Source organism: Balaenoptera musculus, chromosome 19 (assembly GCF_009873245.2).
Source record: "Balaenoptera musculus isolate JJ_BM4_2016_0621 chromosome 19, mBalMus1.pri.v3, whole genome shotgun sequence".
Lineage (NCBI taxonomy): Eukaryota > Metazoa > Chordata > Mammalia > Artiodactyla > Balaenopteridae > Balaenoptera > Balaenoptera musculus.
The window spans coordinates 57348440-57375200 of record NC_045803.1 but is presented as its reverse complement, the minus strand read 5'-3'; the positions used below and the strand labels follow the sequence as shown (position 1 = coordinate 57375200).

Genomic DNA, 26761 nt, shown 5'->3' with positions numbered 1-26761 from the left:
AAATCATGTGTGGCGAGCCAGAGGGCCGGACGCTGACACGGGGAAGCTGCCCTCTGATCACGAGGGCCACCTGAAGCCCCACAGGCCAGCGACTAGCCGGGGTGGGGGGAGGGTGCGCACTGCCAACGTGTCCCCAGGGCCCAGGGCGGGGGTGGCGAGATGCTGGAGCCCCCCACTTCCCCCCTCCCCTCTCCGAGGCCTGGCGGCGGGGCCTGCTCAAGCACAGCCATCCGGTGTGGGGGGAACCCCGCGGCCCAACTTCCACCACCCAGGGCTGGGGTGCACAGCCGCAGGGGACCCGGCACCCAGCCTCGGGAGGGGCGCGCGGCGGAGAGCGCGCCCCGGGCCGCGGCCCAGACTTTCCCCGGGTTCCCCCCCCCTTCGACCTCACCCTCGGGCCGGGCGAGAGGAAACTAAGGAGGGCAGGGGAGCCCGCGAGGCCGGAGGCGCGGGCGCCGGGCGCCGGGCGCACCCCTGGCCCGCTCCCTAAGGAGGCGGCGGGCGGGCCCCGCTCTGCCCCCGCGCCGGGCCGGTGAGATCCAGCGCCCGCGGGCGAGGCGGGGCCGCCGTCAGCACCGCCCTCGGGGGCCAGGGAGGGGGCGGTGGGAGGCGTGCGCGCGGCGGCGGCGGCGGCGGCGGCTGCCCCGAGCGCCGGCCGGGGCGGAGCGGGGCTCCAGCGCGCTACCCGGCCCGGGCCAGGACCCCCGCTGCTCTCTTGAAGGCTTGTCGCCGCGGCCCCTCGAGCCCGGCCGCCGCCGCCAGCGGCGCCGGGGCGGGCCCCACGGTGAGCCCACCAGGAAGCGGTGAGTGCCCTGCGCCGCGCGCCCCGGTGCCTGGCGCGGCGCTGCCCACCCCACCCTTCTAGAAGACGCCGCTCTTCCCGAGAGCCGCAGCCCCGCGGAGCAGCGTCCACGCCCCGCCAGCCCCCGCGGCGGGAGTGGCGTCCCTGGGGCGGGCGGGCGGGCGGGGGCCCCGGGGGGCGGCGGGGGACCCTCGCGGGCTCGGGCGTGCCCCTCCAACTTCTTGCAGACTTTTCTGCGGAGACGCGGGTTTGGGGAGAGTTGGGCCTCCTCCGGCCGTGTTGCAGCTTAACACTGGGCGGGTCGGGGGAGGGGTGTGTCCCCGCGCGTGGACGCCTCCGGCCCCCCACTCCCCACCTGCCACCCCGCGCTGTCACGAGCTCCTGGGGGACGGACCAGACCGCCACTCCCGAAAGCTGGAAAGGAGCCCGGCCGGGGGGTGGGGGCAGGAGGCCTCGAGAGGAACCATTTCCCCTCTATCGAGTATTTCAGAATATATTATTTATGAACCGCCTCACTTAGGGGCCCCCTTCGCTCCCAGAGCATCAAAGCAGGTTTGCAATCTCGAAGGGCGATTTGAGTGTGAACGCACTCGCCACTCTCCCGGCCCGCTGAGCTCAGCGAACCTGGGGGGGAGGCACTCCTTGCAAAGGTTGACCCGTAGCCCGGCGTGGCCAGCCTGGTGGGCGGGGTCAGGGCGGCCGGGACCTCTCTCAGACTGCCCCCGGCTGTCCCGCCGCGGTGGAATCAGAAAAGTCTGTGCCGGCTGAGCCTCCTTTGCCTCACTGAGGATGGGGGCGGGGGAGGAGGAGGTGAAGGCAGCCTGGTGGAAGCGCTCCTGTGATTGTTCAGCCTTTGTGAAAAAACACCCCATCTTACAGATGAGGAAACTGAGGCTCGAAGTGGCCCACATGGATTGGCAGGCTCCAGGGTTTCCTGCACAGCCCCCAGGGGCGCTTGGGGAGCCTCTGTCCCAGGCAGGGTTAACTCCAGAAAGCACCCTGTTACCTGTCCAGGTCCAGGCCACACCCACCTTGGGTTTTGTGTCCCCACCCTGGATGGGAGGGAGGCTGTGTATTTATGGAAAGACTTAATCCCTCTGCCGGCCCCAAGGAGGCTGAAACCTCCACCAGGCTAATCTCCTCTCCCTGGAAGCCTTTCTCTTGGCCAGTGGGGTGCTCTCCGTGGGCCCTGAGCCTGAGGTTGAGAACACCTCTGGACTTCCCCTCAGTGGCCACAGAAAGACAGCGGTGCTATTTAATGTTTATTGAGCACTAAATGATGGTACCCATCACCTGCGTTTTCTGTTTTCATTCTCTGACCTAATACTGTTATCTCCATTTTACAGATGAGGACACAGAGGCTTGTAAAGATAAAGTGACTGATCCAAGGTCACGCACGGGCCGGTAAGTGGCAAGGCCGGGCCTTGGACCCTTAGCCCTCACAGTGTAGGACCGCCAAGTACAAGCCTTCCCCCATGAAAATATTGTTAATGTATAATATACACACAATAATGTGTACACATTAAAAGTGTACACCCAGATCAAGAAACAGAAATTCCCCCAGGAACCCACTCATACCCCATGGAGCCGCAGTCTCCCCTGGGAGCCGTGGGTGGTTCTGTGTGTACCACAGGCAGTGTCACATTGTAGTTACTTTTTATTTGGTGCAAAGAACACAGTAGTTTACTTTTCTCTTTGCACTGCAAACCTGCAGGGAGTGACTAGGAGTTTGTGACTCCTAACTTCAAGGCTGCTGTAAAAACAATGACATGTTTTCTACTTAACCCCATGATTAATTAACCATTAGCCTAACTTCTAGGACAATACCCCTTACTCTGAAACATTTTTATTGATGTATAACGTAGGGAAAGTTGCACAAATCCTGAGTGTTGAGTTTAATCTCAGAGGCCCCCGAGGTGGCAGTGGGCGAGTATTGTGCTCAGACTTAACATCGTCAGTCAGCCGAAGGCCACGGCTAGACCCCAGGTGGCCCAAGACCCTGTCCGGTGACAGCGAAGCGGGTGGGGATTTTGGTGGGCACCTTGCCCCTGCCCCCAGGCCCATCCTCTTTCGCTTCCTGTTGGCAAGCAGCTGTGGGCCAGGCAAGTGCCTCCTGCAGGTGTGTGGGCTAAAGCCAGGGAGAGGCTCGTGTTTGCACTCTGTGTACCAGGATGGGAGGCATGTTAACGCTTGTAGCATCTGTTCCCGGCACAGTCCCTTTGGCTGGTATTGCAGGAATTCTAATCCTGTTGCAAAAGGAAAGTGCCCTTTTTAAAAAAGGAAGAAAACCAAGATGTGTAGCGTGCCTGCTGGGAGCCCTGATTGGCCAGTCTGTTAGTACGTCTTCCCTGTGTTTGCAGTAAGGAAACAGGCACGGACCGCTTGCCCAGACTCCCCCAGCTGGGAGGGGAACCTGATTCCATCTGGTCTGGTGGGTCCACCCACCTAGGCAAAGGGTCACATTCCTCAGCTATGATTCTTCACACCTGCCCTCTCCTTGGTCCTCAAGTGAGATCTTGGTTCAGGGCGTGAGGCCCTGTGCCTGGGCTGAGTCATGACCTCCACGGGGCTATTCTGATTTCATCTGGGAGGTTGACTCCACAGAGACCAAGTTCAGGCTTCTAGCCCGATTCTGCCTTTCATTGACTTTCCCTCTCTAGGCCTCCAGGGCCTCATCTGGGAAACCCAGGTGACAACCCTTGTGTAGGGTTGCCAGGTTTAGCAAATAAGAATACAGGCCGCCCAGTTCACCGTGAATTGCAGATAAATGATGGGTGTTGATTGGTAGGAGTATGTCCCATGAGTAGTTGGGCATCCTGTATTTTATTTGACCGGTTCCAGTTCCAGATCTGCAGGATTCATGCCAGGAGGGGTTTTATTTCATCCTCTACAGCCCAACCTCCATGATCCACCAAAGCAGAAACTGAAGGGAATCAGCCTACATTGGCCGGAATTCTACAAGCAGGGTCCCTTCAGCCCTTGAGTGGTTCTTGTGTCTCCGGTACACAGTGCTACATCTTCTTTACTTTTTACTTTGTGCAGGGAACACGTTTGTTTACCGTTCTCTTCGCATTGCAAACCTGCAGGGCGTGAGCTGGCCAGCACTCACGGCTGCGAGCTGGTAGTTTGTGGCTCTTCCCTGCAAGGCGGCTATAAAGACAGTAATGGACACCTTGGCCAAGTATGTCCTTTCCCCTGGAGATGCCCATGGCTTTAGAGAGGCCGTGTGGGGTGCAAAGCAGCAGATATCCCATCTCTCTCTCCACCTCTCTGGGGAGGGGCAGACCCCCTGCAGGAGGAAGTAACTTTTTATCACTCACTGCCCATCCCTGTCACCAGAGAGGATCCTGTCATGGCCATTTGGCTTTAGGGAGATTTTTATGCCTGGGTGCAAGAAAGAACCTGTTCTAACTCAAGCTGTTGTGCAAATAAGTAACAATCTGATATTTTGAATGGAACATAAACAGACCCCGATTCAATATGAAAGGGAGGTTTTTCACACTCTTGAGAATGTGTGAAAGAGAGAGAACATTTATACCTAAACTAGCAGTTCTCTTGGGTCCGACTGCTTTCCTACCATCGTGCCAAGCTAAGGGGGCCCCTCTCATGAAATCTTTCCTTTCCGCCCATTAAATCTTTATTTTCTAATTACAAAAATGTGTATCTTTGTAACAAATTCAGACAGTATAGACCTCCGCGAGTAGGATGGTAGACACTGAAGCTGTGTGATGAGATAAGCAGGGGTATGGGCTGCGGCTCCCTGGCCGCTTGACCGCTTGGAGCTCCGTTCCCTCCCATGTACAGTGGGGCTGGTGATGATGTTATCTCGTCGGGTGTTGTCAGGGTTAGGAACTTTTGTAATGGGCTCGGCCTCTTGAAAGCATTAGCCTGACGTCTGTCAGCTGTTAGTGTCGTGATGGTGGCGTTTGGGGGGATGTAGCCCCACTCCCCATGGTTAGGCGTCGGTATGGCTACCGTTTGGACAGATGAAGCATCAAGCTTGCCTTCCTCATTGCCAGACATCCCATCCCATCACACGTACAGGGGGTGTCTCCCACAAAGGCATCTGCCGTCCCTGCAGAGGGCTGCCCCCCCAGCCCACTCACAAAGGGAGTGGAGTAGATGGAGCTCTGTCCACAGTCCTACATAAATCACCCTGGGGAGCGATTCCTCCTGCTGCGACAGGCCACACCTCGGAATCCGGGACCACGTGGCAGGGTGCCCCTGGTTCTCTTCCCACGCAGCACCCTCAGAGGGTGCTGAATGGTGACATTACGACATGTATGGTTGACAGTGAGGTGATGATGACGGTGACACCTGTCCCAGGCCCTGTCCTGGAGGCTGGGCCCGGATGCCTCATGAGGACGCAGAGCCCGGGAGGCAGAGCGTCAGCGTCTCAGGCTCAGAGAGGGGAATGACTGGCCTAAGGTCACACAGCTTGCACAGACCCCCAGTTCCTCTCAGCCCCTCCCAAGCCCCATCACCTTCCTTCTGCCCGTGTGGGGCGTTACAGCAGCGTGCACTGGCATAAGAAAAGTCGGTTAGTGAAAACTCCATTGGGGAGTTTTAGAAACCAGAGATAGAATCACTACACGTAGACAAGACCTCCTGATGCCACATTTGCCTGACCCTGGCACAGCTTCCTGTCCCCCAGTGTCCCCTGAATCCAGGCTGCCAAGTCCTCTTCCTCCTCCTTTCTTCTTTCTTTCCCTGAGTGTTTTGAGGTAGGCATTTACTTTATTTATTTATTTATTTATTTATTTATTTATTTATTTATCTATTTTTGGCTGCATTGGGTCTTCGTTGCTGTGCACGGGTTTTCTCTAGTTGTGGCGAGCAGGGGCTGCTCTTCGTTGCAGTGCGCGGGCTTCTCACTGCAGTGGCTTCTCTTGTTGCGGAGCACGGGCTCTAGGCACGTGGGCTTCAGTAGTTGTGGCACACAGGCTCAGTAGTTGTGGCTCACAGGCTCTAGAGCACAGGCTCAGTAGTTGTGGCGCACAGGCTTAGTTGCTCCGTGGCATGTGGGATCTTCCCGGACCAGGGCTCGAACCCGTGTCCCCTGCATTGCAGGCAGATTCTTTTTTTTTTTTTAATTTATTTTATTTATTTATTTTTGGCTGCGTTGGGTCTTCCTTGCTGCGTGTGTGCTTTCTCCAGTTGTGGTGAGCGGGGGCTACTCTTCATTGCGGTGCGTGGGCTTCTCATTGCGGTGGCTTCTCTTGTTGCGGAGCACGGGCTCTAGGCGCGCGGGCTTCAGTATTTGTGGCATGCGGGCTCAGTAGTTGTGGCTCATGGGCTCTAGTGCTCAGGCTCAGTAGTTGTGGCGCACGGGCTTCATTGCTCCGCGGCATGTGGGATCTTCCCAGACCAGGGCTTGAACCCGTGTCCCCTGCATTGGCAGGCGGATTCTTAACCACTGCGCCACCAGGGAAGCCTCCAGAGACAGGTATTTTTAAAGTCACAAGACAACTTTGGGGACAAAACCCATCAATTCAGGACAATTTTCTGGGAGGAACAGTGTGACACAGCGCCTTCCCCCAGCCAGAGCTGCAGTCCCTGGCCGCCCCTCCAGCCACATCAGAGAAATTGTAGGAAAGCCCAATCTGATGCTCCAACTGCGGATCTGATGCTCAAATTGCGGGGGCTGGGTAACTCTGGTTGAGCTGCTCTCTGCTTTCCTTTCCTTTGTTGAATGCTTCTCTTGAAATAGTTTCAAGCTTGCAGAAAACTTGCAGGAACAGGAGGTGCTACTGTATATCCTTCACTGTTTAGCCACAGTTGCTTTATGGGCTTGAGGTGCGTTAAGATTTCTGGCCAAACTCTGTGAGTTAAGCTGCAGAAATGATGGCCCTGGAACCTGAACACTTCAGTGTGTGTTTCCTAAGAACAAGGACCGTCTCTTGCAAAATACAGCCCAATGATCAAAATCAGAAAACTCGACATTGGCCTCATACTGTCACCTCCTAGGCAGTTGTCTTTCTTTTGACCATTCTATTACTTTTCAAACAGACACAAAAGTATGTCACGAACTCCCATGTCCCAGCTTCAACAGTAAATGGCGTCCCCAACCCCCCCCCCACATCACTGCTGCTGTTTTTCTGTTGTATTTTACAGCAAAGTCCTGACATCACTTTATCAGTGAGGACTTCAGCGTGAATCACTGTTTTATAAACCCTGCGCTGGGATGTGTTGTAAACACTATTGGGTGGGCTGTGACCAGCACTTACCCGAGACAGAATGGAAGAGCCATAGACTATGAAATCAGAGTGCTGCCCACAGCGTCTGTACAGTTGTGATGTTAAGTGTGCCTAGCAGGGGTCCTGACCTCAGGGGCAGACGGCTGGGCAGGAGACCCAGCTTGGGGGAGAAGGGTAGGGTGGGCAGAGACGATGGGGTTGAAAACATGGGCTTGAAATTCCGATCCCACCATCTGCTCCCCATACGACCTTTCTGCAGGTTAACTAATAACCTCTTGGTGCTTCAGTTTCCCCATCAGCAAAGTGAGGGTAGGAATGGTCCCAATCTCACCGGGCTGTTGTGAGGCTTAACTGACCATGAATCTCTGTCAGGTTGCTCTGGAGGGTGCTGGGCACATAGTGGATGCTCAGAAAGGTGCCCAAAGGTGCCCAGTATTCCCATAGGTCTGCTCTCGGGCTCTCTCTCCTCTAGCCCCAGTCCCCCTTTCCCCTAGGGAAGGATGCACTCTCCCTGGCATCTCATCTTGCACATTAGAGTCCCCCCACTGCCCCCCACCCCAGGAGCTTTTGAAAATCCTAGTGCCAGGCCACACCCCAGGCCAGTTAGCAGGAATCTCTGGGGGAGGGACCCAGGCATCGGTGTTTTTGTAAAGCGCCCGGCGACTCTCTCACGCTGCTCAGAGCATCACCTGGTTCTCATTGGGATGCAGCTCCTGAGCCTGCGGGCGGGGCGGGGTCTGAGCGCCTACATTTTTCACAGCCTCCCCGTGGTGGTACTGATGCTGCTGGACCAGGAGCAGCTCTGAGCCGCGAGGCCCTGGCGAAGAGGCTCCAGCGGGAAACCACCGCCTCCCTCCCCTCCATCACTGTCATATATAATAGCAGCCAACACTGCTGGGACCTTTGCTGTGTGCTGCGCGGAGCAAAGCCCTTTCACAGTCACCCCCTCCCGACACCCAGTCCTCAGTTGACACCAGTGCACGCGCATCAGCCCCGTTTTACAGACGAGGAGAGTGAAGTCTTGGCAGGTTAAGAAACCTGCCTGCGGTCACATGGCTGAGCCAGGCTCTGGTCCCAGCCAGGGAAACGTTTCCCTTAGCACACAGCTGTCCTGAATCTGTTCCCAAAGGTGTCTGTCTGTCCGCCCTCCTCCCTTTCTCTCCCTCTCTCCCTCCCTCTCTCTCCCTCCCTCTCTCCCAACCCCTTTCTCCCTCTCTCCCTCTCCTTCCCCGCTTCCCTCCCTCCTAGCCCCCCAGGCCATCCCTTAGTGGACGTCTCCTGTCCACCTCCTACCGGCCCACAAGTTCAACCTGGCTAAAATTGAAGCCTTTATCTCGGCCCCTCCTCCAGACTGACCCCTCTCGGGGTCCCACTCTCTCACAAGCCTGAGCCTGTGCATCACGCCAACTTCCAGCTGCTTCTCCCTCCGTACCCTCACTGCCCCGCTGTCTTCACCACTCAGGCTGCACAGTTTCTGGCCCAGAGCCGAGCTGCTCTGACCTCAACAAGCACGTGGACCTCGAGGGGCCTTGTTAAAATGCTGATTCTGGCTCAGTGCATCCAGGTGGAGCTGAGATGCTGCATTGTTAACAAGCTCCTGGGGGTGCCAAGGCTGCTGGTAGTGAGGGCCTGGCGGGGGGGGTGGGGGGAGACCGGCCTGCACAGCCCCCTAGAATGTGGAGGCTCCTACGAGCGCTCACAATAACCTCTGAACTATGTAACCAGCCTCCAGAGACCCCACGGTCCGGCTCAGCTTTGGCCCTTCTGTGGCCTGTACCTGCCCACACCCCCCCCGCCCCGCCCTCTGTTTCCTCCCGTGGGCCACGCCCCTCTTGTCCTCTGCGCCGTGGCACATTCTGTTCCTGCAACCTGGGAGGCTGTTTCCTGCTTGGCTCACTCCTGTCTTTGGGGACATGGTCCCCAGACCTCCCAGGCTGGGGCAGGAACCCTCCTCTGGCCTCCTGGCATCCATCAGCTTCCCCTGGGCTCACCACGCCTCTGTTGGTGCCAGTTTGCCTACATTCAGGTGCGGGGCCCCATGTGGCCTTGAATCCACTTGTGTTGGGTCTTCTGAGACCAGATGCCAGGATGGGAAATGTGCAAGAAATGTATCAATAAGGGAAATAGGGAGGGGGGCTGGGAGGTCTGAGCCCAAGGAATAGCGAGGCAGAGAAAGCAAGGAAGGGCTGGGGAGCATCCAAGGACAGCTGGCAAAGCCAGAGGTGGCCGTCAGGGGCGCCTGCCATGGATCTCGGCCTCGTGCAGGACAAAGAGACGACGGGCTTGCGAGCACAAGGGCCCATCAGAGATCTGTGGGCGCTGCTCGCGGCCACCCCCCACCGCAGCCAGCCTAGCACACAGGTGTGTCCCTGGGAGGGAAGGGATCCCTGCTTTCACTCTCTCAGAGACCCGAGGACCCTCTGAGGTAGAAATAAAAGCCTGCAAGAGCCTCACAGACCCCTGTGGGGTGGCCCCAGCCAGGGGTCAGGGCAGTAGCAGCTTGGAATCCCAGCTCCACTCCTTCTAGTAAGCTGGGTGGCCTCAGGCAGCTGCTGCCACCTCTCTGAGCCTTGATTTTCACACCCGTAAAACGGGAGCAGTGATAGCACCTCCCAGGGGCGCAACCGAGGGTTGAGTGTCAAGCCGCTGCCTCTGTTCACCCATCAACTACTTGGAATGCTCAGGACCATCACCTTGCAGGGAGATCATGGGAAATTTTAACACTGGGGACTGGGTTCCCTTCATCTGTTAGATCTCTGAAGAATTTGCATTTTAGAAGAGGGGCAGCGTTGTAACAAAAGGCACACCCATTTTGCGAGCTCAGGGCCCCCCAGCAGCCCCACCCAGGGCCCCCTTGTCCCCAAAGCCAGCCACGCTCTGCTGGTTCTGCCTCATCAGCCCGGGCCAGGCCTCACCGGCACCTTCACCAGCTCGGCCGCCGCTCTGGGCCTCCTCCAGTATATTTAGCTTTGAGGCGCCTGAAAGTTTTTTCCACCAGCACACCCTCGTCTCTGAGCAAATTCAGCCCAGCTGTAGCGGGCAAGCGCCGTGGCCTCGGCCGCGGTTTCTCTCCGCGCTACTTCCTGTTGTGCACCCATCAGGCCGGGGGCGGGGCCTGGCCACGCGTGGCCGATACAAACAAGCCTCTCCTCTCCGCAGGCTGCAGAGGCACCGACATGGGGCTGAAGCTGACCTGCCTGAAAGGTAAGCGGGTGGCTCTCCCTCCAGCTCTTAAGGGGGGCGGGGGCGGGGGAGGTGGGGTGAGGCAGGAGAGAGGGTAGACCCTGAGACCCCAGTGTTGCTGCGCCTGAGACCCACTAAAGGCAGCACCTGCACACAGTAGGCGCCGTAGGAGTGCGTGCTCCGACTCTGAGCACTCCTCCAGGCCTTCTGTTTCCCTGGAGCTGAGTGATGGGGGAACGTCCCAGGGCCCCCCACGCTTTGGTTGCCCCGTCGGAGGGATGAATCCCAGGCTGTGCAGAGTCAGGGGGCTAAGAGGTCCTGGAGGAAGGTGCCACGCCCGCACGGGGGCGTTCTCTGTCCACCCCGAGGGCCTGTTATCACTGAGATTGGTGGTCCCACCTGCCGGGTGCTGGGGAAGGAGGGCTGGGAGAGGGGAAAGGCCAGCGGGGAGAAAGTTCTAGGACACAGAGTCATTGACGGGTGACGTAGGCAGTGGCAGAGGCAGCCCAGACCTCCGTCTTGTGCTCTGGACCTTTCCGTCCAGCGTCTGGATGTCCCAGGGGCACCTCAGACCCACACGGCCCACGCGAAGTTCATTATTGGGTGACAAATGCTCCCACCCCACGTCTCCCCAGCCTGAAGTCTGGGAGTCGCCCTGGTGGCCCCTCGCCCACGTACAGCGTGCCCACCAGCCCCTGACTCCCCTCCTGCCTGTCTCAGGCCTTCCCCCAGCTCCATCCCTCTGCCACAGGAAGTCAGGAGGTATGGGAGGGCCCCCCCTCCCCAGGATGAGGGACCAGCCTTCAGGTCCTGCTGCTGGGATGAGTGAGCTCCAGTGAGCCTCTGGTTGGCCCTCGGAGGGGGGCAGGGCATCTTGATGGATAGCTCCTCCAAGACTGTGGGCCAGTGGGGAGCAGTGGTCCCCCGGATGAGCGGGGGGAGGTGTTTGTTGAGTGGGCATCCGGGAGGGTTAGCTCCAAACGCTTGGAGCTCAAGGACCCTTTTCCTTTAGATTTTGCTGTGGGTCTCCCCAGTGCTGGGCACAGAGCAGGCGTCCAGGCCAAGCTTTTTGTTTTGGTTTTTGATTGTGGTAAAATATACATAACATAAAATGTGCCATCTTAACCATTTTTAGGCATACAATTCAGTGGCATCGAGTACATTCACATTGTTGTGCAACCATCCCCACCATTCATCTCCAGAACTTCTCCATCTTCTCCAACTGAAACTCTGTCCTCATTAAACACTGACTCACCCTTCCCCTCCCCCAGCCCTGACACCTACAACCTACTTTCCGTCTCTGAATTTGCCCCCTTCGGGTGCCTCACTGAGTGGAATCATACGGCCTCTGTCCTTTTGTGTCTGACTTAACTTCACTCAGCATAATGGGGAAGCTTCGTAACTTCACTCAGCATAATGCGGAAGCTTCGTCCATGTTGTAGCAGGTGTGTCAGAATATCCTTCCTTTTCATGGCTGAATAATATTCCGTTGTGTGTGTAGACCACGTTTGGTTTATCCGTTTATCCCTTGATGGAGACTGGGCTGTTCCCATACTTGGCTGTTGTGTCAGGACATCTTTGACAAACCAAGATCCTGGAAGGGCCTCTGGGGACCACTTGCCTTCCAGCCGGAGGCTGGGAGTCGGCCAGGGGAGGAGACCCAGGAGCTACAGATGCTGAGAATCCCTGGGAGAGCCCCCCACCTGCAGGACTGAAGCCCAGGCAGCAGGCTGAGTGCTCCTGGGCTGGGAGCTTTTAAAAGGGCCCTGGCGGAGCTGAGTGCTGGGAGGGGTATGGGAGCTGGTGGCCCCGAGCGAGGGGCGCTTATGCATCTTTCATCACTGGCTCTCTGGAGCTGGCCCACCGCCTTCTCCCTCCCCCAGCCCCACCCAGCCTTGGTCTCTGGAGGTGACGAGGCCCACGCAGGGTTAGGTGTGACTCTGGGCACAGGGGTGGGGGGGGCACAGAACCCCTCTCACTGTGCTTAACCAGGATGACCCAGGCCCCCCAGCCCAGGAGCCCTGGGTCCTCCTCCTCTTCGGAACCTCTTTCTTACGGGAAACTGTGGAGGGCTGGATCCCTGCGCCCGTGAAGTTCATGGTTATCTGTGTCCCTTCCCTCGCTGCCCACAGGTGTGGTTTCGCCTAGTTGTCGGTGCTGGGATGCAGTTTGTGCACTGTCTTCTATTTATTTTTTATTTAATGTTGGGTGCGAGTGCTGTATTTCTCCAGCCAGTATCACTTTCACAATTCTTTAATGCCTGTGTGTGTCCAGTTCTGCCAAGAGTGGGTCTTTGGGTTGTTTCCAGCGTGTTGCTTTTGTGGATCATGTCATTTTGATCATCTTTGCTTTCTAACTTTTTAAAATTATTATTTGTTTGAGATAAATTCCAGAAATCAGAATGACCTGGTCAAGTAGTATGGATAAATGGTGGCTTCTTCCTGGGGGCTTGGCCCAGGCAAGGCCCTTTTCTGTGCATTCTGAGTGGGTCAATTCATCCATGCCTCCTCCCACCACGAAGTGAGTACTTCCAGGAGGAACAGAGAGGTCATGTAGTTGCCCGGGGCCACACAGCTGGGACCCAGGTGGGATTGGAACCCAGGCGGGCTGTCCCTGAAGCCTGGCTTTAGCCTCCGCTGGTATGGCCTCTTCAGAGGAAAACATTTTAATTCAAGGCTTGAAGTGACCACTGTAGCCAGAGGCTTTATCCACCTGCTCTCTTAAATCTTCACATTAACCCTATAAGATGGTGTTTTAGTTTCCTGGGGCCATTGTAACAAATTACTGCAAACTAGGGGGCTTAAAACCACAGAAATCTATTTTCTCACAGTTCTGGAGTCCAGAAGTCTGAAATCAGAGTGTCAGCGGGGCCGTGCTCCCTCTCGGGGCTCGAGGGGGGAATCCTTCCTGCCTCTTCTGGCTCCTGTGAGTTCCAGGCGTCCTTGGCTTGTGGCCGCATCCCTCCTGCCTCTGCCTCCGTCTTCCCACGGCCTCCTCCCCTGTGTGTCCCTGTGTCCTTTCTCTTAGAAAGACATTGCTCTCTCCTCTGTCTTATGAAGACACCCATCTTTGGACTTAAAGCCAGTCTTAAATCCAGGATGATTGCATCACAAGATCCTTAACTAACTACATCTGCAAAGACCTTATTTCCAAATAAGGTCATATTTTGAAGTTCTGGGTAGATGTGAATTTGGAGGGAACTCTACTCCACCCACCACAAGTCACTTCACCTCTGAGCCTCCTGCGTGTGGGACAAGAACGTAGCTCTCTGTCTTATTTTTAGAACACGCTCATTGCCTGTCTGGCAATAAAGACTCAGCCCAAGGTGGGCGATCACGAGAGTGTGACATGGGAGAGAGCAGCACAGCTGGGCCAAAGTCCTTTTGTTTCTGGTTCCAAAGGAGGGTGGGCACAGCGGGACATTTTGAGTGGGGTCCTTGTCTCAAGGGCCTGGCTGTAGCAGCTGTGACCTGTGGGGACGGTCCGCTGTCCAGAGAGCACCTCCCTCGCACCTTCTCACGTAAGGGCTGGCGTGTCTGTCCCCATGATCCGGGCCCTGTTCCCTAAGCGTCTTCCCCCAGTTTGCTCATCTCGTCCTCACTACAGCTGGACAGTGTAGGTAACGTTACAGATGGGGAGACCGAGGCACAGGGACCGAGGCAGGAGGGGCTTGGCTCAGCAGGCGGTGGGGAGGGGGGAGTGCTTTTCCTTGTCGCTAGCATGCTCTGTCCCGGTCGGCCTCAGGTGGCACTGCCAGGAAACAACATGATGGGGCCGTGTGGCTCTCAGCGGGGCGTCCCCAACCTGAAGCCTGTACTTAACATCTTGCATTAGTGTGGTACATTCATTACAGTCAGTGAATCGATACGGATACATTATTTTAACTAAAGTCCATGCTTTATTCTAATTTCCTAGTTTTTACCGAACGTCCCTATTCTGTCCCCGGATCCCACCTGGGACCCACCTTACGTTTAGTCATCATGTCTCCTTAGGCCCCTCTGGGCTGGGCCAGTTTCTCAGAAGTTCCTTGTCTTTGTAACCTTGACTGTCCTGAGGAGGAGTGGTCAGGTGCTTTGTAGGATGCCCCACTGTGGAGATTCGGCTGACGTCGGGGCTTTTTTATAGTCTCTTTTGTGGAGTATACGATCATGGTGAGGGTAGGGACCGAGGAGGACACAGGTGCATTCCCCAGGACACTGGGCACTGGGACCCCTGACTGCTCGGGCGTCTTTCCCGGCTCCCTTTTGGGGCTCAGAGCCTCCGCTCCCTGTAGCCCAGGCTTAGGTGGTTGGGAGGTGGCAGTTACGATGCCCATTTTTCTGATTGGCATTTGGAGGCCCAAGACCAGCCCCGGGTCGCAGCACAAGTGAGAGTCACCCGCACTGCCCCATTCTAGTGCAAACACACGGTTCCAGCTGTCCCGCAGCGGGGTTCAGAGTTGGTCGAGAGATTGTTCATCACACAAACATTGATTGTGTCCCTACTCTGTGCCAACCCACAGCCGGGTACAGGGCTTCAGGGCTGAGCAAGGCAGCCACGGTCACTGACCCCCCTGGAGCCCAGAAAGTAAGGAGGAGATGCAGGTTACTTGGAACAGATGTCCGAGCACAACTCCTCCGTGCTAGGACAGAAACCACCGCCCAGCCCGGGGACGGCACCGCTGAGGAAGCAGCATGCCTGAAGGAGCTGGCCTGGGAAAGAGTGGGACGGGACCGTGGCCCAGGCCACACGCGCTACCCGGGCAAAGGCCGGCAGCAGGAGGGTGTCAGAGGGATTGGAGGAGGATGGCAGGTGGGCAGGCTGAGGACCGCCCTGGCCGGATGGGGCTGGAGGGAGCTGGGGTTTAGTCATCGCCGGCGACAGGAGCGCAACACAAAGGTAGGAGACAAGGCATTCTTTTGGCTAATACATCCTGAGCAGGTTTCAGAACCATGCTGGCCCCATACCTTTAAAGGGAAGGTCACACAGTGGGATCCACCCCGAGGTAGAGAATGGCCAAGACTCTGTATCTTAATTTACTGAGGTTTAGTGTTCCCACCTGTGAAATGGGCCGGGGCTTCCCGCCTGTGGAGATCCTGGGGGCGTCCCTAACCTCGCCACCTCTGCGCACCCCGGAACAGAGCCCGACACACAGCAGGTGCTCCCTTCCCGTGGAGGAGAGGCCCAGGCCAGAGCTGTGCTCCTGTGTGACTTTCCATTTGTTCGGCAAACGGTCCTTGAGCGCCTGCCACGTGCCGGGCACTGCACTGGGTCCAGGGACACGGCAGCGACAAGCACGGCCCCCCTGCCCCCACGTACAGGGGACAGAAATGAATGTGTGAGCACGTGACCCGGGCTGGTAGACTTTGTGGTGAGAGCTGCAAAGGGAGTTGAACAAAGAGGTGCAGTAGAGGGGCTTGAGGCAAGTGAGGACCCCTGTGTAGTGCCGACACTGGAGCCAGGCACACAACGCAGGGAACAGTGTTCTGGGCAGAGGGAACAGCAGCAAGGGCCCTGAGACGGGAACGGGCTTGGTGAGCCGATGAGCAGCAAGGAGTCGAATGTGGTTGGAATTGGGGGCGGGGGCCAAGCAGGAGGGGCCGAGGTCACTGGGGCAGGCAGGGCCCCGGCAGCTGAGTGTCATATCAAGAATGTCTTTTCCGAGTAACAGGAGGCACTGGAATCACTCCAGAGCAGTGGCCTCGTCCTCCACTGCACATCAGGACCACTCGAGGCGCCTACAGGAAGGGGCAGCCCCGGTGCGCTGCCCAGGGCCAGGATTTAGTTTGGATGAAGCTTCCCAGGTGGTTTTCCTGTGCGGCCTGGGATGAGAACCACCGTCCGGGGCCCGTGCCCTTGCTTTTCAGGTGGGCCTGGGGTATAGACTGACACCCAAAGGTGACAAGGACCAAGCTAGCTTGGCTGGGCTTCAGGGATGCAGGCTCCAATCCAGGGCTTGTTCTGAACCTTCTGAACAGATCTCTGACCGGGAGACAGGGGCTCGGGGGGCTAGGAGACCCCCAGCCTGCTCAGAGGAGGGGTGGGCAATCAAAGCCTCTTCTAAACGCTGAAGCAGATGGGGCTTAGTTTGGCCCCGCCCCATCCCCGGGGACAGCTGTCAGCCCTCCTGGCTCACGGCAGGGATTTATTAAACCCAGCACCTGCCGTCCTTCCAAAGGAGGGAGGGAGGGCCCACGGCTCACAGCAGGTGGGAGAGGAGTCTCGGTCCCGAACTGGGGCCCACACGGGATTAACCTTTGTCTCCTCCTTATTCTCGGGGCTCCACGGGGTCAGGAATCACGCAGCCTTGCTCATCCCTGGAGCCCTGTTCCCGGCTGTGGGTCAGCGCACAGTAGGGACACAATAAATGTTTGTGGAATGAACACTCTCTCGACTTTAACTAAGATGTGGGACCCTCCCAGGACCGTCCCTGGATGGCTGGGGCGGCTGTGCCATCTCACTCCCTCGGCCCAGTAGGGAGGTCCACTCCTGCCTTCCCGCATCTCCTGCCATCCGCTCAGCAAGGCTCTGAGGAGGCTTGCTCATGACCCGCCGTGTACAGAGGGGGAAACTGAGGCATAGGGTGGTAAAGCTCCCCGCCCCAGGTCACACAGCTAGCATGTGGCCGTGCTGGGGCCCTGAGGGCCTCGGGAACCTGACTGGGCACCCCAGACACGAGGACCCCCCTGCCACCCAGTTCCGTGCCCGCGGTTTCCTCTGGGCCTGGCCCGTTTGTGGAGTGAAGGCAGGATGGAGCGCGAGCCCCCGGGGAGGGCAGGAGGGAGGGGACGGGACGCGGAGGAGGGGAGGCGGCGCTGGACCCACTGCCTGCTGCTGGCTTCTCTCAGTGGACAGGGACCTCGTGCTGCTCAGGACCCCCAGGCGAGGGCCGTGTTCACCGCGTGTCAGCTGCTGGCACGCGGCTGGCCCGGAAGGCGGACCGGCCTGGCTCCGCCGGGCCTGTGGAATTCCTCTCTCCCTCCTGGGCCGTGGTTCCTCAGCCTCACGGTTGGGGTGTAGACGTGATTCTGGGCCAGGACGGAGCTGCCCCACGTCCGCCTCTGACCGTCCCTCCCTCCCCCCCCCCACCGCCATCCTTCTGCTTCTGCCTCACGGGCTTTGTGGGGCTCCAGACAGGTGGGTGTGAAGCTCAGAGATGGGTCAACAGGTCCAGGTCTCGTGTGACCTGGCTGAGGGTCTTCAACTCCCTGAATCAGTGCTTTTTGTTTTTAACTCTAAAACAGGCAGAGTTAGACACCCCCCGGGCCAGGGCTGCTGCTGGAGGGGAAGAGGCGTGTCAGGAGCTGGGAATGGGGCCAGGGATGCGGTGTGCACGCAGACGGGCTAAGATGTGCCCACACGCCTTCTTCCCTTTTGGAATGGCTTTGAAATTTTATTTATGACCGTGGGCCAGGCCTTCCGTGGCCAAAGCAATAGTAAGTGATCCTTGTGTCCACCCTGAGAGATCACTGACTTGCCCGGGAGTTCAGCACATAAACGGACAGCTGTCCTCAGTCTGTCCCAGGTGGCAGGACAGACCTGTGGCCTGGGGAGCGCTTGTGGCATCAACGCCCACCGTGGGCAGCCAGGCCGGCTGAGGGCGGGGCTGGGCTTCCGCCCGTCCCATGGGAGTTAGGGAGCTGAGTGGCCCTGCAGAGCTGTCCTGGATGGAGGGGGACAGGCCTTTCACCTGGCCACCTACTGGGGAGGGCTGGCTCTGAGAGCCGGTGCCTCCTTAAGCTGTGCGCCCTAAGCGCCTTGCTTGCCTCACCCCAGCTCCACCCAGCTGGGTGAACAGCTTTCCTGGGCTGAGGGTAGGCCCTGGGAGGGGTTGAACCGTGAGCCAGCCGCGGGCAGCATCTGGGCCGCTGGGGACTAGCCTGGCCCTGGGGGGGTGGGTCTGGGCCGCACAGCCCGGCATCTACTTGGGCCGGAAGCTCAGACCAGGCGCTGTGGGACAGGAAGGGCCTGGCGCCGAGGACACGTGGCCTTTAAGCCAGAGCCCCTGTCACAGCCACCCGCCACAGCCAGCCTCGGCTCCTCGAGACACACCCTGATGGCCCGGCCGTGGGCTTCCCACCCGTGGGTCAGCAGGGTGGGCCGTGCAGGGGAATACTCTACAGCTGTGAAAAAGGACCGGCAGCTCTGTCTGAACGGATAGAGAGCCATTTCCCACACTTGCAGTGAAGTGAAAAGAACAAGGTGCAAAACAGTGGCTCTGTTGCCACCACCTGTATTGGAAAAAGAAGAGGCATATGCCTGTGAACATATTTGCATATTCTATGTATATACATAGAATATTCTGGAAGGAGACACAAGGAAACAGTAATCATGGCTGTCTCCAAGTGAAGAGGTGAAAAAGAGCTGGGTGGCTGGGGAGTGAGGTGAGAGCAGGACTCAGATGGCCCTGAGTCTCTTCCAGCTGCCCGTGTCTCTGGCCTGGGGAGACCGGCTCGACCCCATTGCCCAGGACTCTGTGAGGCTGACTCCCAGCTTCCTGGGCTCCTGCGACCACACACTGGGCCACGCTCCTCAGTGATTCAAGGGAGAAGGAGTGTTCCTGGTGGCGTTCCCATCCCCCTTCCTGCCTCTCCAGGCCTATACCCCGAATTCTCCCCCTGGCCCTTTCACTGCCTTTTTACTGTCTCACCTCCTCAACTTGATCAGACCTCGCCTGCAGCAGGAATGCCCCACCACCCCCTTTTCCCCATTCCACCTCCTAAATCTGTCTATGTCCACCCCTCCTCAGAAGATGTTTTATTTCTCTTTTCAATTATTTTATTTTTTGAATATGTAAAACATCTGCATGGTACAGAATGTAAAATGTGCAAAAGAATATGTAGTAATAAGTCAGCCTGCTCTCACCTCTCTGCCGGTCTTTGGAGGGCTCTGCTGTCTGGCTGCCCGTCTGCACCCCTCTCAGGCCTCAGCTGCCCACAGCTGGGGGACACGTCCCTATCCTCAGGGGCCAGACGCCCCCAGGTGCTCCCCGGTTTGCTCTGGATAACACCAGTCACCTCCTTCCTCTGGGACTAACTGGAATCTCCTTGCCTGTTTGCGCAGTAATAACCGCAATATCCTGTTAATAGCAGTAATAACTATTAATAGCATTAATAACGATTGGCCCCCTGCTCTAGGCCAGGCTGCCCCAGACACCTGCCAGATGTCACATGTCCTTACCAGAGCCCTGCAGGTTATGGGTTAGTATCTAGGGCGAAAGTTCAAATCTTTATTCCACCAAGGGGCCAACCACTTGCAGCCTCTTTGCAGCTGAGGAAACACAGGCTCAGAGAGGTTAAGAAGCTTGCTCAGCCTGCACAGCTGGTGAAGGGCACACTGGGGAGGCCGGTCCTCTGGCTCAGGCCATCCTCAAGCCACTTCCCGTGGCTCCAGCCACGCAGATGTGCCGTGGAGCCACTCAGGACAAAGGAAACCACCTTCTCCCAGGCACCTGCTCTGAAATACCCAAACATCGTCTCAGTAACAGCTCTGACGGCGGTTCTCAGCTCTGGGGTACCTTACCCCCCACCAGGTAGAGTTGCCAGATTTAGGAGGGAAAAAAACATAAAATGGGATGCCCAGTTACATTTGAATTCAGATAAACAAGGACTAATTGTCTAGGATACGTACGTACGTCCCACATGTAGCATGGGACATACTTATACTAAAAAAAATTATTTGTCCTGAATCTTACCTGACAACCCTGCCCCCAGGGGACACTTGGCAATGTCTGGAGACACTTTCTGTTGTCACAAATGCGGGAGCTACAGCATCTGGAGGCCAGGGTGCTGCTCAGCCCCCCTCAAAGCACAGGACCGCCCCACCACAAAGAATAACCTGGCCCCAAACGTCAGCAGTGCCGAGGCTGAGGACCCAGAGCTACACACATCACGCGTTTCCCACGGCCCAGGCAGGCGTCAAGGGCTTTGCGGATTTTCTTTGCCTTCAGTTCTCCATCATCCTCTGAGGGCAGGCCTACTCTTGAGTCCATTTTAAAGACCAGAAGACTGAGGGCCGGGGGCGGGGCTGCTTGCCCATCACACAGAGGAGACGTGATGGAGCTGGACTGGCCCCGCCGCCATCTGAGCCCTCACCCTGCTGGCCGAGACCCCGAGAAGCCTTCCCAAGGGGCTGGTGTGAGGAGGAGAAAGGCCCGCCCACCAGGACTGGGCAGGGCTGGCGGGGAGGGAGGGACTGCGGAGTCCAGCAGAGGCAGGGAGGCGGTTGCTGCCCAGCCGGGGAGGTGAGCACGCTTCCCACTTGGCGGTGGCGAAGCTTCTTCCTCTCTGACTCCTCCTCCCAGCTTCTCGCTTCGGTAGCTCATCCCTGACGCAAGCTGGGGCTTTTTCCTTCATTAAAAAGAGATTTAAAACATCCACTGCCATCTCCATTGGGCCCGGGCTGCTGAGAAAAGGTAAAACCCCCGTCCGCCCTGGCCTCATTCGTAATAATGCAAGGCTTTCCCCTTAATTGGAATTTAAAAAAAAAAGAAAAAAAAGATTAAGTGCATCTGGAACCCTCGGAGGTATTTGTCCATTTGTTTTTTTGAAAGACCTGCACTAAATCCAGACACCGGGTCGTCTCTGAGGAATTAGTGCCAGCCCCAGTCTCCGCCTGGCCCCAGGGCCTTTGTGCGTGCTGCTGCTGACCCGAGAGCCCTCCCTGCCGTCTCTGCGGCTGCTCTCGGGTCGGGCCCCCTCTGGGAAGCCTTTTCTGACTCCCGCCGTCTCCCCCAGGCCTGCTGCTCCCTGCCGTCATCTGTTCCTTCCTCCTATCACTGACCCAGGCTCTGCAAGGTGTTTCTTTGCTTCCTGGCCCCCAGGAGGACAGGCTCTGTGCCAAATCCCCTGTGAGTTCTCTGTGCCCCAGGGTGTCCATCTGGAAGATGGGCCTCATTGGAAGGACCAAATAATGAATCCCTGCAAAATGCTCACACAGACCCCGGCCTCCCGGGAGCACTGTTGTCACAGATCACCCATGTGGGCCCCTCCCGACAATGGCTTGGATCAGAGGGGACCCTCGTTATTTTTTCCAGCTTCCTCTGAACTCTTTGGGGTCCTAGTTTGCTGCTGGGGCCTGAAGCAAGAGGCAGAGGAAGTCAGTGTGTGGCGGGAGGAGCAGAGAAACTTCTGCTGAGACTGTCTTGTTCTCGGCTGTGTCCCCAGCACCTGGAACAATGCCCAGCACACGGTAGGTGCACAATAGATGCCTGTGGACTGAGCATCTCCCCTGGGCCTGGCTCTGTGCTGGGGGCTTTATCCGTGCACTGCAGGCGAAAGGAAGCATCCCCTCACCCTGCAGGTGAGCAGGCCGGGCTCGGGGAAGTCACAGAAGGGAAGAAGGAGGACTGAGAGATTCGGTTTTTCCTCCTTCCCGAGCCCGTGGCCCTTCCAACCCAACGAGGAGAAAGGGTCTCCTTTGAGTGTTAAGCTGGAACCAGGAATATCTTTTCAGAGTCACTCCGCAAACAGCTGTGTGACTGCAGGAATGAGACAAGGTCCCTGACCTGCACGCAGAGGGCAGGTGGTGCTCAGAATTGGCTGAATCAGTGAATAAGTGCTAAGGTTAGAATATCATGTTAATATAACAGCTTGTGTTTATTGAGTGTGCACTGCAAGGCGGGTTCTGTGGTTTCCTCGCCTGCGAAATGCATGTAACAGTCAGACCCCTTGGCTGGAGTGAAGGCTTCAGTGTGGCTCTTAATCCACTCAGCGCCCCCTGGAGGTGGGAAATATGAAGTACCCCCATTTTTGCAGGTGAGGAAAAGAGGCCCAGAGGTGGAGCCCCGCCAGTGGAGGAACCCAGGTGTACGTTCTGGCCTCCCACTGCACTGTGGGCCCGGCAGGGCCACTGTGTGATGGTGCCTTGGGGAAGAGTGGATATGGTCCCAGGGACGTGGTCCCAGGCAGGGTCTGCGAGCTGGCACCAGGGTGCTGATCGGGCGCCATTTTCAAAAGAACCAGCAGAGGGCGCCCTTAAGCCACGATGCCTGCTCTTGGCGGCTTCTGGGTGGCTTGGGGGCCAGGAATGGTGCGGTGTCCCCCGTGCCTGGGGCATCCTGAACAGAGGCTAGGCCTGGCTCAGGGCTTCTGAAGGATGAGAAGTGGTGGCTGATACCGGAAGGAGTGAGTGAGGTGGGTGCTCAGGCCTGGGAGCCCCCTGGCCTCTGCGTGTCCTCAGACACGTCACCTTCCTTCTCCAAGCCTTGGTTTTCTCGCTGGAGAATGGCCATGACCCTAGTGTGCAATCCGAGGGATGGTGTGAGGATTAGTGTGGACTCCGCCCAGAGCCTGGCACGAGGGGTGCTTAAGAAGGGGTGGCTCGTCTCTGTGGGAAGCGGCAGCAGTGCTCACCTCCCCCAGTATTTGACCCCAGGCCACTTCTCCCACACTGGCCAGCCACACACCCCATGCCTTGTATTTCGTTCCTACAAGACTGGTATCAGAGCTCCATTTTTCCAGCCGTGGATACTGAGGCTCGGAGAGGAAAGCCGTGTGTTCCCAGGTGCCCTAGCTCAGGGGGTCCCAGCCCTGCTGTCAGACTTACCCAGGAACTTTTTAAAGTCCTGGTGGCCTGTGTAGCACAGTGAAATCTGGCCCCCTGGGGGCAGGGTCCCCCCCCGCCCCCAGACCCACCTCGGGATATTTTTTAAACTTTCCAGGTGGCCGTAGTAGGCAGCCAAGATGGAAAACCACTGCCCTGGAGCGGGGCAAGGGCAAGGGCAGAACCAGGTTTCAGAGGCAGTCTGCCTGGCCTCCCATCACAGCCTCCGCGTTTTCCCCGTGGGAAAGTGGGCGCCAGGAGGCCAGAGAGGTCTGGCCCAGCTTGTTCCATCTCCACAACTGAGAAGGCGTGTGCCCCAGAGCAGGGCCTGGTTGAGGCGGGTGACAGCTGCCAGCCCGGAAGGCTTCCTGCGCAAGCTCCCCATGCATCCCCAGTCAAAATCTTCAGCAGCTCTGGGGCCCTGCTTCCTCCCTCCTGGGGCCCCGCCCCCTGGGATCCCAGCCAAGCCCTTCCTCTCAGGAAATGGGCTCTCACTGGCCTGAGAGGGGCACGTAATTAACAAATAACCATTCTGGCTTTAGCACAAATGAGCTTCTTGTCTGGGGCAGGGTTGGCATTTGCTTTTAATCCCTAAAGTCGGCTTTATCTCCTGAGAGCTGCTCCCTCGTTTTCAGCCACCTCTGCTCTGAGGCTGGGCGGCCCTGGGGGGTTGAGAGGGGCTGGAGTCCCGGCCCCCTCCTTTCCCACCCTCTCCTCCCTCCTCCTTCCCCTCCTTCTCCCTCCTCCCTTCTCTCCCTCCCTCCCTCCTCCCTTCTCTCCCTCCCTCCCTTCTCCCTCCTTCCTCTCTCCTCCCCCATCTCCTCCTCTCTCTCTCCTCCCCTCCCCCTTCCCCTCCCCCTTCCCCTCCCTTCCCCTCCCCCTTCCCTCCCCTCTCCCCCTTCCCTCCCCTCTCCCCATTCCCCTCCCTTCCCCTCCCCCTCCCCTCCCTTCTCCCCTCCCCTCCCTTCTCCCCTCCCCTCCCTCCTCCCCTCTCTCTTCTCAGCCTCCAGCATCTCTCCAGGGCCCACCGAGTGACCTGATGCTTCCGGATTAAGAATGTGGGCTTTGTCACTGAGCTCCCAGAACATGTTAAAATGCAAATGCTGGCCCTGGGAGGAGTGTGGTTTTTCTCCATTAGCCTTTTATTTTAGAGCTTTGGGATATTCGCTGAGGAAGGGGCCTTGGAGACTGAGCGGGAGGCTCCCTTCGGTTACAGATAATAATAATCAGAGCTCGCTTTTGTGGCCGGTGCTCCCCGAGACGCACTTTATGGATGATTCTAGAGGAAGCTAGCAGGGACCGAGCACCCTCTTGGCCCCAGCTCGCTGGGCAAGTACTTCCCATTCCTTCATTCCGTTCATTTCCCCACGCCCACCACCTGTCACTTTCCAGCAGCAGCCAGGTTTGGGATTTGGGTTTTGGTTTTGGCATTAAGGAGCCTCGGGCTTTTGAGGTTCCTTTGTTGCCTGTTAGGACGTCAGGCATGTCCCTGATCCAAACTCCCCGACCCCTGGATGTTATAGAGCTGGCAGTGGCAAACCACAGCCCTTGGGCCAAAGCTGGCTGCTCTTCCTATTTTAGTAAATAAAGTTTTATTGGCACACAGCCCCACCCACTCATTTACATATTGTCTGTGGCTGTGTTTGCCCTCAGTGGCAGAGCTGAGAAGTTGCAACAGAGACTGCATAGCCCCCAAAGTAAAACATATTTACTCTCAGGCACCTTTCAGATAGTTTCCTGGCTCTGTTACAGGATCGTGGTTACAAGAAGCAGAAGCTTTTGGAGTCAGACAGACTCGGGTTTGGGTTCAGATCCTGCCCGTGCCTGTGCACTAGCTGTTCACCGCTGTGCAAGCTCTTACCCTCTCTGGTCCTCAGTCTGTGAGTTTGCATCTCACAGGGTAGCCATGAAGACTGAAGGAGGAAGTGTCTGGCACGTGGCCAATGATCCTTAAATGCTGACTGGTGCAGTGATAACAGGAGGGCTTCCTCCAAGTGGCTTCTTTTTATCTGTTTTACATTCTGGGCTTCTGTGTAAGACGGCAGGAAGAAACAGCATATTAAGGCTTTAAAGAAGGTTGGCAGCGGCCTTGGTGGGTACTCCTGAGGGGCTTGTAGTCTGATGCAGGGGACATGGCCTCTTTCTACAAAACTAACCAGGCTGTTAGATTCAGGGGCCACAGGGGCTCCCTAGCGGGGAAACAGGAATGGGGTTTCAAGGACAGGCAAGCTGTGCTGACTGTATCAGTTATCTACTGCTGCGTAACAAATTACCCCCAAACTTAGTGGCTTAAATATTTATTATCTCACAGTTTCTGGGGGTTGGGAATTCAGGGATGATTTAGCTGGGAGGTTCCGTCGCAGAGGGTCTCGTGAGGTTACAGTCAAGCTGTCGGCTGGGCCTGTGGTCTCATCTGCAGGCTTGCCTGGGCTGGTGGACTCACTTCCTAGGTGGCTCCCTCCCACGGCTGTTGGCTCACCACCTGGGCTTCTCCTCAGGCTGCTTGCGCATCCTTACAACGTGGCGGCTGGCTTCCCCAGAGCGAGAGCACGAAGGAAGTGCAGTGTCTTTTATGACCTCTCCTGGAATTCACACGCCATCCCTTCCCTCTTTTTCTAGGCATTAGAATTCATCCTCAGTCCATCCCGTGCTGGAGAGGAGGGGAAGTAGACTCCCCCTGTTGGGGACATACTTGAGAACCACCACACCAACCCTACAGTGGTCATTTAGGAGCACTGTCCCAGTGGGGGTCAGGGAAGGCCAACCCACTGCTCGGCTCCTGATGTTGGCTAGGGGCTCAGATACTGGAGCTGATGCAATCCAGTCTGGGGCTGTTTGGGGGAAAAAAAAAATACCGAAGTGATGGCACATAGAGACAAAGATGTGACTACCCAATTCAGCAGTGCCTGAAGTTGTTTTTTATTTAAAATTGAAAGCACGCCTACTTGCTCTGTCCCAGGCAGAATGCTAGGTTCAAGGGGACACATGGCTGAGTGAGTAGCGGCTGTCCTCCAGACGCACACAGTAAAGGGAGACAGAACTAGTCATTTCCATACGGTGAGATGAGCACTGGAAGACCTCAGACTGAAGGAGCGGGGTCAGATCCCGGGACATCTTCCCCCACAGAAGAGCCTACTATGCTGGGTTTTGAAGCATCAGTAGGAGCTCATCACCCTGCCAGAGCAACAAAGAGCACTCCAGGCAGGAGGAACAACCTGTGCAAAGGCGCGAAAGGGCTGGGGAGCCCAGGGCACTTGGGGGACTGAGCAGTTCGGGGCGTGTGGGCAGGTGGCAGGGAATGAAGCTTCAAAACATGTTTGGGCCAAACCGTGAAGGCTGAAAGCTGGGCTAAGAGGCTGACTCTAATTTATGATCAACATTTCCCAAATTGTATTTCATGACTCATGGTCTTGTGAGATGGTAACAGGTGTCCCTCCAAAAACAGACACCAAGGTTATTTAAGTTCAGGAAGCCCGGGGTGAAGCACAATGAAAGCAGCTTCCTTAGTGCAGGACTTCTCAGAGCCTTGAATTCTCTAACATGCATGGGACTCTCCAAGAGAAGGACAGAGTAGATGGGATTCGCAAACTCATTTGATCATGGAACCCCCTTCCTGAGGGAGTCTGAGGAAGCCAGTGTTGCAGGGAACACACTTTTGGAAAAATGCTGCTTGTAGCTACTTGCCAAGAGCTAGGGAGAATTCTGAGCAGCTACAAGGTGTGATCAGGTTTGCCGTTTCTGGCTGCTGTTTGGAGGGTGGGCTGCTGAGGGATAAGCCAGGAGGCGGAGAGGCTAGCTAGGGGTGTGAGTGGGGGAGAGGAAGGATGTCCCAGGTATTGAGGCGGTGGCATCTGCGGGCTTGGTGGTTGATTAAACTGGCTGGAGGGTTGGAGGGCAAGGAGGACAGGAGAACTGTGGCTCAGGCTCTGGTCTCCAGTGCATGGTGACGGCTTTGACTCAGATGGGGAGGATGAGGAAGGGGTCTGGCGAGAGTACTTTTATGTCAGCTGGAGATGAAAACTGGGCCGGGCTGGATCACCTGTACTGAGTTTACGGG

The 26761-nt window shown here is 57.2% G+C and overlaps 1 protein-coding gene across 1 annotated transcript in view; it reads left to right on the top strand.

The window, feature by feature from the left end:
- Nucleotides 1-626: 626 nt before the first annotated feature.
- The window catches only part of GINS2 (GINS complex subunit 2), a 72595-nt gene continuing 46460 nt past the window's right edge, over nt 627-26761 (top strand). Inside the window, exons 1-3 of the mRNA XM_036832488.1 lie at nt 627-803; nt 2149-2206; nt 10159-10203. Of these exons, the coding sequence (XP_036688383.1) occupies nt 10176-10203 (28 nt within the window). The 5' untranslated portion in view covers nt 627-803; nt 2149-2206; nt 10159-10175. The remainder of the gene's footprint in view (nt 804-2148; nt 2207-10158; nt 10204-26761) is intronic.